This window comes from Mobula hypostoma, chromosome 5 (genome assembly GCF_963921235.1).
Source record: "Mobula hypostoma chromosome 5, sMobHyp1.1, whole genome shotgun sequence".
Classification (NCBI taxonomy): Eukaryota; Metazoa; Chordata; class Chondrichthyes; order Myliobatiformes; family Myliobatidae; genus Mobula; species Mobula hypostoma.
The window spans coordinates 188,479,866-188,493,067 of NC_086101.1; the positions used below are offsets into that span (position 1 = coordinate 188,479,866).

General features: G+C 46.3%; 1 protein-coding gene and 1 long non-coding RNA gene across 4 annotated transcripts in view; one reads left to right on the forward strand and one right to left on the reverse strand.

Annotated features, from left to right (window-relative positions):
• The first annotated feature begins 820 nt into the window (after nucleotides 1-820).
• LOC134347226 (uncharacterized) lies at nucleotides 821-8,090 on the forward strand. Its single transcript, XR_010018111.1, has 3 exons — nucleotides 821-1,316; nucleotides 3,413-3,594; nucleotides 7,953-8,090. It is a non-coding gene; the product is annotated as an uncharacterized LOC134347226 (long non-coding RNA).
• The window catches only part of nop14 (NOP14 nucleolar protein homolog (yeast)), a 91,817-nt gene continuing 86,628 nt past the window's right edge, over nucleotides 8,014-13,202 (reverse strand). For 2 of the 3 annotated variants that reach the window (XM_063049535.1, XM_063049536.1), the window contains exon 19: nucleotides 8,014-10,378. In XM_063049535.1, coding sequence (XP_062905605.1) covers nucleotides 10,279-10,378 — 100 coding nt within the window. In that variant the 3' untranslated portion in view covers nucleotides 8,014-10,278. The remainder of the gene's footprint in view (nucleotides 10,379-13,202) is intronic. The other variant, XM_063049533.1, reaches the window with a different exon arrangement.

Here is a 13,202-nt window from a genome sequence, read left to right on the forward strand (position 1 = left end):
GGGTCTCCAATTTCTAATGTCCTCCCTTTCCCCCTTCTGCTTGTAGATGAGGGTGATGATGCCCTTCCTCATGGACTCAGACATACTGCCGGCCAGAAGCATAGCGGTGTACACTTCCAGCAGGTCTGGGCCCATCCAGTTCCACAGAGCCGAGTACAACTCAGCCGGTAAGCCGTCGTCTCCGGGAGCCTTACCCGACCCAAAGGAACGGATGGAGCCTGTCAGCTCGTTCAGGGTCAGTGGCTGATCCAGACTCTCCCGCTTGCCGTCGTCTAAGGCCTGTGTGATAGACGACAGGAAGTTGCGGGAGGCTGTGGATTCTGTGGCCTTTTCGTCGTACAGACCGGCATAGAAGGACTTGCAGATCCTCAGTATGTCGGTCCGCGAGGACGCGACTGAGCCGTCCTCTTTTTTAAGGTTGTGGATCACAGAGCTCCCCCGTGCACCTTTTGGAAGAAGCAGCGTGAGCACGTCTTGTCCTGCTTCACGGTTCGGACCCTTGATCGGAAGATGATCTTGGAGGATTCGGCGGCGAGGGGCTGGGCTTGCCGGCCCTTCACCTCTCGCAATTCCTCCCTGACATCCACCCCCTTCGACTGCAGAAGGAGAAGTTGCTGCAACTCTGTCTGGAGTTTACGCAGTTCCCTCTGCTCCTGCCTTGCCTTCTGGATACCCTTGCGGATGAAGAACCTCTTAATGTTCTCCTTGGTGGCTTCCCACCAGTGAGCCGGGGAATCAAAGAAGGCTTTCAAGGTTCTCCAACCTGTGTACTCCCTCTCTAGTTCCTCGATGTTCTCTGGGGTCAACAGCTTTACGTTCAGCTTCCACGTCCCCCTGCCTGCCTTCTGGTCCTCCCGTAAGCGACAGGCGGCTCTCAGAAGGCAGTGGTCAGAGAAGAACACCGGCGTGACGGCGGTGGACCTGACCGTGAGGGACTCCGACAGGAAGAGGAAGTCGATCCGGGAGCGGGCTGAGCCGTCCGATCGTGTCCAGGTGGCTTGCGGCTGTGCTCCACCTGTGGGGGTGCCAAAGGCGTCGCGCAGCTTGGCTGTCTTTACTATTTCCCTCAGGAGTCTGGAGGTACTGTCCAGCCGGCGTCGGCGCTGCCGGGTCCTCCGGCCGCATCAATGGTGCAGTTGAAGTCTCCGGCCACAACGACCGGCTGGGGTGTCAGCAGCAGCTGCGGGAGCTGCTCGAAGACGGCCAGCCGCTCGCTCCGAACGGGGGAGGCGTACGCGTTGATCAGCCGGAGCGGAGTGCCCCGGTATTTGACGTCTGCTACCAGGAGGCGCCCCGCAGCCACCTCTTTAACTCGGGTGATTGAGAAGTTGCCTCCCCGCAGCAGAATCCCCAGGCCGGAAGCGCGACAATCGTTGCCCCCCGACCACACAGACAAACCTTTTTCCACCACCGTGACCACCTCCGGTAGTTGCGGAGATGTGGTAGTCCGCACTCCCAGAGGAAGGTCACGTCGGTCTTTACAGTGTCCAGGTACTGGAGCATGCTGACGCATCGCCCAGAACTCTTCAAACTTCGCACGTTCAAGCACGCCAATTTAAGGTCTGCCATCATTGCAGGTCTTTTATTTTGGCTGCTCTCCGTCCTCACCGTTGCCATCCTGAGCCTTCATTCCCACCACCTTTGTGAAGTTTTCCACCGTCTGTGGGCTCAGGTACTGCTGGTAGTACTCCCCCGGGTGTGGCCGTTCTGGTTCTGGGCCCGGGGGGTTGTTGGCTTCCTGGGCTGCTTCCCCTTCCGGCTGCTGGGTGCCAGCCGTGGCTCTGATGTTTCAGTGTACACGCGACAAATAAATCTGTGAATCATTCCTGTTCTAAAGGGATTTCCTTCTATTCTGAGTCCCTCTCTGTACAGTTGTGACTTGTTGTAAGGTATAATATAATGCAGTCTCCAGTGCAGTACTTGTGAAACAAGTTTTTGTGATGTGTGTGTGTGTGTGTGTGTGTGTTTACATACACGTCTGTAATAGCAGTACATATATGTTTATATGCACACACGTGGCCAGTCTGCATGTAAATGGAATGTGTGTGTGTGTGTTTGTTTGATGGCTGAAGTCCTAGGTCTGTGAGTCTGAGAGTCCACAGGGAATTTGGAGGTTTATGTCTGTAAGTCTGTGAGTCCACTGGAGGCTGGAGACCAGAGTTGGCCTGTCCTGGCAGACTGTGTGTGACTGGGTGGATGGGAGGGAGGAAAAGGGTTTGCAATTGTTTTGTTGCTTGTGTTAGTTATCCTGCTGAACAGTGTGGCCATGCCACAATGGCATCAGAGTGTGTGGCAATACTTGCCGGCTGTCCCCAGCACATCCTTAGGTTGTGTTGGTTGTTAATGAAAACAACACCTTTCACTGTATGTTTCAATATACATTTGTGTGTCTGTGTGACAGTGTGTATGAGTGAGTGTGTGTGTGTGTGTGTGTGACTGAGTGTGTGTGTGTGTGTGTGTGTATGTGTGACTGAGTGTGCTGAGTGTGTGTGTGTGTGTGACTGTGTGTGTGTGTGTGTGTGTGTGTGAGTGTGTGTGTGTGTGTGTCTGAGTGTGCTGAGTGTGTGTGTGTGTGTGTGACTGAGTGTGTGTGTGTGTGTGTGTGTGAGTGAGTGTGTGTGTGTGTGTGTGTGTGTCTGAGTGTGAGTGTGTGTGTGTGTGTGTCTGAGTGTGCTGAGTGTGTGTGTGTGTGTGTGTCTGAGTGTGCTGAGTGTGTGTGTGTGTGTGTGAGTGTGTGTGTGTGTGTGTGTCTGAGTGTGCTGAGTGTGTGTGTGTGTGTGTCTGAGTGTGCTGAGTGTGTGTGTGTGTGTGTGACTGAGTGTGTGTGTGTGTGTGTGTGTCTGAGTGTGTGTGTGTGTGACTGAGTGTGTGTGTGTGTGTGTGTGTGTCTGAGTGTGCTGAGTGTGTGTGTGTGTGACTGAGTGTGTGTGTGTGTGTGTGTGTGTCTGAGTGTGTGTGTGTGTGTGTGTGACTGAGTGTGTGTGTGTGTGTGTGTCTGAGTGTGTGTGTGACTGAGTGTGTGTGTGTGTGTGTGTGTCTGAGTGTGCTGAGTGTGAGTGTGTGTGTGTGTGTGTGACTGAGTGTGTGTGTGTATGTGTGACTGAGTGTGTGTGTGTGTGTGTGTCTGAGTGTGCTGAGTGTGAGTGTGTGTGTGTGTGTGTGACTGAGTGTGACAGTGTGTATGAGTGAGTGTGTGTGTGTGTGTGTGTGAGTGTGTCTGAGTGTGCTGAGTGTGCTGTGTGTGTGTGTGTGTGACTGAGTGTGTGTGTGTGTGTGACTGAGTGTGTGTGTGTGTGTGTGTGTGTGTATGCACGCGAGTATGTGAGTGTGTGTGTGTGTTTGTGTATATTCCTACCACATGAAAGACACTGGAGTTCACTGTCAAATAAACTGTTTGCTTTTCCCATCCAAGATGACTCTGTGAGAATTCTGGATGACGCCGAGCCGCAGAGGAACATTGAGGTTGTGATGGCCAAGATGGCTTTCTGAAGAAGCTTCACGAGGACGAGGTGACTGACCAGACCCACAACATCGAGGAGTCCAGGGCCTCAGTGGAACTCAGTTCTGCTCAGCTGAACTTTGGGCTGTCCTGAGGTCAGTCCGGGCAGAAATGAGGGCAGTATGATAGCGTACAACAGTTTACAGTACAGACAACCTGGGTTCAACTCCCTCTGCTTAACGAATAGTCGGATATAAAGGGGATATTTAACTTCCCCTTGTGGAATGAGTGGGAATGAAATCAGAATCATAATCACAAGAGATTCTGCAGTTTGCTGGAAATCCAGAGCAACACACACAAAATACTGGAGGAACTCCGCAGGTCAGGCAGCATCTATGGAAAAGAGTAGAGTCAACGTTCAGGCTGAGACCCTTCATCTGGACCGGAAAGGGTGAAGAATAAGAAGGTGGAGGGAGGGGTCGGAGTACAAGTCTGCAGATGGTAGATGAGACCAGGTGAAGGGGAGGGGATGAAGTGAGAAGCTGGGAGGTGATAGGTAGAAAAGGTAAAGGGCTGAAGAAGGAGGAATCTGATAGGAGAGGAGAGCAGAGGGGCACCAGAGGGAACTGACGGGCAGGTGAGGAGAGAAGGGGTAAGAGAGGAGCTAGAGGGGGTAATGTAAAAAGAGAGAAATTACCAGAAGTTAGAGAAATGAAATACAAACAAGGTTTGGCACGTTACTGGGACCTGCCACTGGCATTCCATTTCCATTATTTTTAAGCAGGTGCTTCCTCTGTTGTGAGAGAGGAGAGAATGGAATCCTTCATTTGTAATGTGGGGAGCCATACAGCCAACAAGGTAGCAGCCTAAGATGGAGGAATCATGAGGCACATCACCATCGTCCACTGAATTATTACTGGAGTGCACGCTGCGTTAATAACTCAAAAAACAACTTTAGGTTTTAGAACACAAAACATTGAACAGTACAGGCCCTTCGGCCCATAATGTTGTGTTGACCTCTGAACCTACTCCAAAATCAGCGTAACCCTTCCCACCCATATAAACTTTCATTTTTCTTTCATTCACGTGTCTATTTAAGAGTCTCTTAAATGTCCCAAATATATCTGCTTCTACCACCACCTCTGGCAGGGTATCCCACTCTCTGTTCAAAAACCTACCTCTGACATCCCCCTATACTTTCCTCCAGTCACCTTAAAATTATGCCTGATCATATTAGCCATTTTCACCTGGGGGAAAATCATCTCTGGCTGTCCACTTTTTCTGTCTCTTTATCATCTCATACACCTCTACCAAGTCACCTCTTGTCCTCCTTTGCTCCAAAGAGACAAACCCAAGCTTGCTCAACCTATCCTCATGAGAGGTGCTCTCTAAGCCCGTCTTAAATGTTAAGTGTTAACAGACGATGAGGTTTTTCTGCAGCAGTGCTTGACTGGTGAATTATAGACACCAGTAACTCCATGTTGTGTTGTTACTGGCTTGTCACTGTCATGTGTACCAGGATACCGTGCTTTTACATCCGAGTGAGCAAGTTCAAGTTTCTGGGTGTTAATATCTCGATAAACATCTATCCTGGACCCAACAGCTACACTTCATTTGGTGTTTGAGGAAATTCGGTACGTCACCTAAAAGACAGGTACACTGTGGAGAGCATCCTAACTGGCTGGATCACTGCCTGGTATGGGGGGTGGTGGGGGGAGTCTACCCAGGATCGAAATAAGATGCTGGGAGTTGTAAACTTAGTCAGCTCCATCATGGGCACTAAGCTCTGTAAGATCCAGGACACCTTCAAGGAGTGATGTCTCAAAAAGGTGTCGTCCATCATTAAGGTCATGCCCTTTTCTCACTGTTACCATCAGGTAGGAGATACAGAAGCCTGAAGGCACACACTCAGTGATTCAGGAACAGCTTCTTCCCCTCTGCCATCCGATTCCTGAATGGATGTTGAACCCATGAATACTACCTCACTACTTTTTAAATTTCTATTTTTGCACTACTTTATATATTTATAGATAGATATTTATGTAACTTATATTTTTTCTTTTATTATATATTGGAATGTACTTCTCCCGCAAAGACAACACATTTCATGACATGGCATGCAAAAGTTTGGGCACCCCGGTCAAAATTTCTGTTACTGTGAATAGCTAAATGAATAAAAGATGAACTGATTTCCAAAAGGCATAAATTTAAAGATGACACATTTCTTTAATATTTTAAGCAAGATTACTTTTTTATTTCCATCTTTTACAGTTTCAAAATAACAAAAAAGGAAAAGGACCTGAAGCAAAAGTCTGGGCACCCTGCGTGGTCAGTACTTAGTAACACCCTCATTGGCAAGAATCACTGCTTGTAAATGCTTTCTGTAGCCAGCTGAGAGTCTTTCAATTCCTGTTTGGGGGAGTTTCACCCATTCTTCCTTGCAAAAGGCTTCTACTTCTGTGAGATTCTTGGGCCGTCTTGCATGCACTGCTCTTTTGAGGTCTATCCACAGATTTTCGATGATGTTTAGGTTGGGGGACTGTGAGGGCCATGGCAAAACCTTCAGCTTGTGCCTCTTGAGGTAGTCCATTGTGGATTTTGAGGTGTGTTTAGGATCATTATCCTGTTGTAGAAGCCATCCTCTTTTCACCTTCGGCATTTTTACAGACAGTGTGATGTTTGCTTCCAGAATTTGCTGGTATTTAATTGAATTCATTCTTCCCTCTACCAGTGAAATGTTCCCCGTGCCACTGGCTACAACACAAGCTCAAAGCATGATTGACCCACCCTCGTGCTTAACAGTTGGAGAGGTGTTCTTTTCATGAAATTCTGCATCCTTTTTCTTCAAACATTCCTTTGCTCATTGTGGCCAAAAAGTTCTATTTTAACTTCTTCAGTCCACAGGACTTGTTTCCAAAATGCATCAGGCTAGTTTATAAGTTCCTTTGCAAACTTCTGATGCTGAATTTTGTGGTGAGGACACAGGAAAGGTTTTCCTCTGATGACTCTTCCGTGAGTAGAACAGTGCTCTAGACTCTAAATCTTCCTGAAGGTCTTTTGCAGTCAAACGGGGGTTTTGATTTGTCTTTCTAGCAATTCTATGAGCAGTTCTCTCTGAAAGTTTTCTTGGTCTTCCAGACCTCAACTTGACCTCCAGCATTCCTGTTAACTGCCATTTCTTAATTACATTACGAGCTGAGGAAACGGCTACCTGAAAATGCTTTGCTATCTTCTTATAGCCTTCTCCTGCTTTGTGGGCATCATTTATTTTAATTTTCAGTGTGCTAGGCAGCTGCTTAGAGGAGCCCATGGCTGCTGATTGTTGGGACAAGATTTGAGGAGTCTGGGTATTTATAAAGCTTTGAAATTTGCATCACCTTGCCTTTCCCAACAGTGATTGTGAACAAGCCATAGCCCTAACAAGCTAATTAAGGTCTGAGACCTTGGTAAAAGTTATCTGAGAGCTCAAATCTCTTGGGGTGCCCAAACTTTTGCATGGTGCTCCTTTCCTTCTTTTCACTCTAAAATTGTACAAAAAAAAATACACTAATCTTGCTTAAAATGCTGAAAAGAATGTTTCATCTTTAACTTTATGTCTTTTGGAGATCAGTTCATTTTCTACTCATTTAACTATTCACAGTAACATAAATTTTGACCAGAGGTGCCCAAACTTTGCATGCCACCATATACGGTGATATTAAACCTGATTCTGATTAAATAAATGCAGTGGTAATTAACAGGAAAGCCAATAGCTGCATGAATAAAGCACAATTCTATACTGATTCATTCACCTTTCAAGTCTTGAGAATTAGATACAGTCATTGCATCAGCAATCGAGAGTTTTTAGGTCAAAACTATTCGGGCTTTGTGGTAATTCTTGCGGAATTCAGAAATCTAATGAAGACTTGTGGGGGGGGGGTGGGGGGGAGAGAGCGAAAGTGAAGCTACTCAGGTACTCGAGTGCTGGAATGGGCTCAGTCCTGGCAGCCAGCTAAACGAAATCATGTCTGATCCCTGACTTAACCCTGGGCCACCTCAGCCCCAAGTCTACAGCCAACTGGATTCAGTTTTAAGGCCCTAGTCTCTACCCAATCTAAAAGGCCACCAGTTGTTGATCTTAGATGTATGAATTTTCCAGTCATGAACAGAAGAACAGTAGGCCATTCATCCCTTCAAGTTTGTCCTGTCTTGCAGTTAGACCATGGTTCGTTTTTACTATTCGTTAACAGGATGTAGATGTCAATAGACAATAGGTGCAGAAGTAGACCATTCGGCCCTTCGAGCCTGCACCGCCATTCTGAGATCATGGCTGATCATCTACTATCAATACCCGGTTCCTGCCTTGTCCCCATAACCCTTGATTCCCCTATCACTGCCAAGGCCAACACCAGTGCCTCAAGGCATTGGAGCCAGAGTGCGGTACAAGATAGAAAGAGACCATTCAGCCCTTTGAGTCTATGCTAACCATCTATTTACACTAATCCCCTTTTTGTTATTCTTCCCACTTTCTCAGCAACATTCCTGTGTTCTACCTCTCCCCACACGTTATGGACAGTGGCCATTGGCCAAGGAACTTACTGGCCTGCATGTACTTGGGATGTGGGAAGAACCTGCAGCACTCGAAGAGGAATGGCCAGGCTGGTTCAAGTTGACAGGAAGGTGACAGTAACTCAACCACGTGTTACAACAGCGGTGTGCAGAAGAGCGTCTCTGAACACGCAACACGCCAAACCTTGAATTGATGGGCTACAGCAGCAGAAGACCACGAACATGCACTCTGAGTGTGGTTTAAATGTTTTTGAAATATGAATTAAAGAAACTGCAATAGAGAGATTAATTCCATCAGTCACATTTATTTATATTTTTACAAAAATAAGTGATAAGTTTTGCTGTTCAATTTCTATGTTACACAGTGAAGAACTGTAGAACACTGCAGAACTTCAATTATCTTACAACTGTAATCAATTGATGGCTTTATAACAATGATTAATAAACAATAATTATTGGAAGAGATGGTTTGTGGTGAAGCTGTCTCAACTTATCAGCCAGAATGTTCAATTGGAAATGGGTGCCTCATTTCAAGACTTTCTCACAGGCTCAATTACACTGAGATTTGGGTCTCTAGACCCAAGTGAAGTTACATTTGCTGTGGAATCAGTGCAGAAGATGCATCCAGCAATGACGGGGATGAACTTTCAGAAATGAGTAAGATTGATGTAAAGTCCCTGGAGTTTAGAGGAATGAGAGGTGACTTCATTGAAATGTGAAGGTTCTGAGGGGGGATTGTTACTGTAGAGGTCAAGAGGTGGGCTCCTTAGCGTGGAGAAACCAGAAATGTATGTGGAGAGTGTAGTGTGGACGTGTACATGCAGTTGAGGATAACACGTCAACCAAACAGGACAGAGATGAAGAGGACTTTTATTCAGGGTGGTGCAGTTTTTTGGATAATCACTGTGTGTATTCAGGACTGGGACTGACAGAGTTTTGGTTATCAGGAGAAGTGAAGGATAAGGCAAAAGGTGCCCGATAGCAGAGCAAAATTAAGGGGTCATATTTATTCTATTTAATCGAGATACAGTGCAAAACAGAGCTTTCTGGTCCAATGAGCCACGCTACCCAGCAACCCACCTGTTTTAGCCTAGCCTAATCACAGGACAATTTACAATGACTACTAACCAGTACGTTGTTGGGCTGTGGGAGGAAACTGGAGCACCGGGAGAAATTCACACGCTCACAGGAAGGATACACAAATTTCTTACAGAAGGCGTTGGAATCGAACTCTGACGCCGCGAGCTGTAATAGTGTCACACTGACCACCACAATACTGATGATTTACTCTTGCTTCCACTTCTTAAGTTCTCTTTGGACCCCACATTTACAACAGATTATCTGCGACAGCTGGCCCAAAACAAACAATAAATGCACCCTATTTCCCTATGCATTCTGAGCATTACTTGTTTTTGCTGTTACCTTCTCTATGTGTACTGCAGAGCTGCACAAGGGAGCTCACTCACCCTGTGACGTCCATAGCATTCCTGTGTCTGGTTAAATATCTACCATGGGTTATCTTAATGAGATTAGCCAGATGATTTAAGAAAAAGGAAACAGTGATTAATCCTCAGTGACAGCTTGTGAAATAAAACTGTACCCACTGGGGCAACACACACAAAGTGCTGGAGGAGCTCAGCAGGACAGGTAGCATTTGAGGAATAAAAACAGTCGACATTTCTGGCCAAAACCTTTCATCAGGACTCTGATAGCTAGCTTCAGCATTCCAGAAGAAGGATCCTGGCCCGAAAAGTTGCCTGTTTTTTCCCCTCTGTAGATGTGGCCTGATCTGTAGAGTCCCTCCAGCATTTTATGTGTGCTGATCAAGATTTCCAGCATCTGCAGAATCCCGTGTGTGTATCTGCTGGCGAAGCAACATCTGGAAAAGATAAATCTAGCTCAACAGCAGACTGTTCTGAGCTCGCCTTTATCTGCTGTGGAATTTATACCCCTTTGGTCTTTATTCCTGGTCTGTACAAGTTCTAAGAACAACAAGGCTTCCCCTCTGTGATGTAAGACAGCTGTTCAGCAGGGCTGAGGTGTCTGCCACCCCCCAGCCCCCTGCTGACACTAACCAGAGAGCTATAAAATGTGTTGATACGCACAACATCCACATAAGGGCTTTAGCTGGGGTTAGATGACAGAAAAGTTACTTAATAACCTTGCATTATTGGACTCGCATGGTAGAACACTCCCGCAAAGTGCCTTGGGACACGTTGCTCTGTTAAATAAATGAAAGCGGTGGCAGCAAGGTTGAATATCAATCCTGGGCCGTTCCTCCAGCAGCACTTTCAGAGTTTCTTCTTCATCCTCTTCATGGCTTTCCACTCGCCCTCCTGAGTCGCCAGACTGCCCATCAGCATCTGAACCTTCCTCTTCCTTTCCGAATCCCTGCAAGGTAACAGCAAACAAGGCCATTAGCTGACCGTGACGCAAACAGAACTGAGTTCACAAATGAAGGCACTATTCCCCCAGACACTGGACACCCCAGGACAGTACGGTAGCGTAGTGGTTAGCACGACGCTCTACAGCACAGGCGACCCGGGTTCAATTCCCACTGCTGCCCATAAGGAGTTTGAACGTTCTCCCCAACACTGTGTGGGTTTCTTCCGGATGCTCCAGTTTCCTCCCACAGTCCAAAGACCTGCGTTCCTGGGCGCCGCGGCTCGAAGGGCCGTAAGGGCCCATTCCGTGCCGTATCTCAATAGAACGAAAGAACAGAAGCAAGGCAAAAAGGAGGGAGCACTCAGCCAGGCAGCTTCAGTTGAGACCCAGTTAACAATGATACTGAGCATGCCTGCTGCATCACAACGTTGATTCATGTACTTGAATATCCACCAATAATCTAAACTTTGACTTATCGATACCCCACGAGGTATTTCTGAGCCCAGACCCAATTAAGTGATCCAATTCAAAGTTCAAAAATAAATTTATTATCGAAGTACATATATGTTACCATATTACTACCCTGACATTCAATTTCTTGTGGGCACTTAAAGGAAAATTGAGAAATACAATAAGAGTTGATGAAAAATTATATATAAAGACTGGCAAACGACCTGTCTGCAAGGAAGGCAAAATGTGCCAAAAGTAAATAAAAATATTAGCCACATTCGCCACATATGTAAAATTTCCACTGGCAAGGAAGTTAATAAGATTAAGTTATAAGAATCAGAATCAGGTTTATTATCACTAACATATGTAGTGAAATATGTTGTTTCATGGCAGCAGTACAATGCAGGTCATAAAATTGCTCTTTGTTACGAGACACAAGTTGCAATAAACTCGCATTTGACTTCATAGGAACTGTAAAAGTTAGAGGTAATAGATTTCAAGTATAGAAATGGAAAATTTAGATGGAAGAACAAACATCAAAGGGATGGGGGAGGGATGAAATGACAAGAGTGGAAATGGTAGCACGACAAGTAGTTTGTGTAACGCTTTACAGTGCCAGTGACCTGGGTTCAATTCCACTGTTGTCTACAAGGAGCTTGTATGTTCCATCTGTGACCGTGTGGATTTCCTCTGGTGCTGCAGTTTCCTCCCACATTCTAAAGCGGTCTGGGTTAGGGAGAGAGAGTTGTGGGCATGCTATGTTGGCCCCAGCACCCTCCTTGGACTGTGTTAGTCATTGACACAGATGATGCATTTCAATGTACATGTGAGAAATAAAGCTAATCCTTAATCACTCTTTAAAACTAGACAGCTTGGACCTGTTAACAACAACAGCAGAATCATCAACAACTAAAATCAAACCAGTTTTAAATGTTGATAATCCTCTTTTGTCACAACGAGGCCAAACACGGGTTGGAGGAAAAGAAAAATCCTCATATTCCACCCTACTTCAACATGATGGCAGGAACATTGATTACTCTAATTTCTGGAAACTACTCGCTCTGTTCCCTCATCTGCCCTCCCCCTTTTAGCTTTCCCTCATTCTGGTGCCCCTCTCCCCCATTCTCGTGACCTGCTAGTCACCTCCCTCTGGTCTGACCCCCCTTCCATTTACTCCATGGTCCACTCTCTTCTATCAGATTCCTTCTTCTCAGCGTTTTACTTCTTGTACACGTCACCTGCCAACTTCTCATATCCTCCCCCTCTCCCTCACCTGCCAACTTCAACTCCTTTTGGCTTCTGCCCCCTTCCCTTCCAATCCTGATGAAGGGACTCTGCTCAAAACACTGACAGTTCATTTCCCTTCACAGATGCTGCCTGTCTTGCTGAATTCCTCCAGAATTTTGTGCACACTGCTCAAGATTTCAGTATCTGCAGAATCCACTAGATCTGCAAACTGGAATCGATTCATTATGGTCACATGTACAGGCATACAATGAAGATTGTGTTTGCATGCTATCCGGATAGGTCATGCCATATATCAGTACTCTGAGACAGTAAGAAGGAAAACAGAATGCAGAACATGCTTCAGATGCTGAAAATCTAGAACAGCGCATGCACGCGCACACATATGCACAAAATGTTGGAGGAACTCAGCAGGTCAGGCAGCATTTATGGAGGAATATAGTCAACATTTCGGTCCAAGATCCTTCATCAAGAAAGGAGCAGATTATCTATTAGTCTCATCTCATGAGATGAGGAGTCAGATTACAGGAAGGAGATAAAGAGTTTAGTAACATAGTGTCATGACAATAAGCTTTTCCTCATTGTCAGCAGAACAAAAGAGCTGGTTATTGACTTCAGAAAGATGGTGCACATGATAGAGGTCGTCTACATCAATGACGTGAGGCTGAAAGAGTCCCTAGCTTCAACCTCCTAGGAGTGAACATTACAACAGCTTGTCCTAGTCCAAACATGCTGCTATCATGGTCAAGAAAGCTCTCCTGTGCCTCCACCTCCTCAGGACCTCACCAATTTTATTGATGCACCACAGAAGGCTTCCTAGCCGGGGGCGGAGGGGGCATCATGTGATGATGTGGGATTGTGACGTGTAAATCCAGCTCTCCCGTAAAAAATTAGCAAAGTACCGTTTAAACAAAACAAAGTTAATAAATACTTTCTGGAAACTATTTATAAACTTTGCAAGACTACTTTACGATATGCCTCCTAAACCGCAACGAAAGAAGTCTGCTGTTGCGAAGCAGCCGCGAGAGGGGAAGAAAAAAGGGCCTACTGCAACGATGGAGCCTCGGACTCAGGTTGGATCTCCTTCGGTAGAACAGGGAGCAATGGCGGCGGTAGCGGTTTCTCCGAAGAAGAT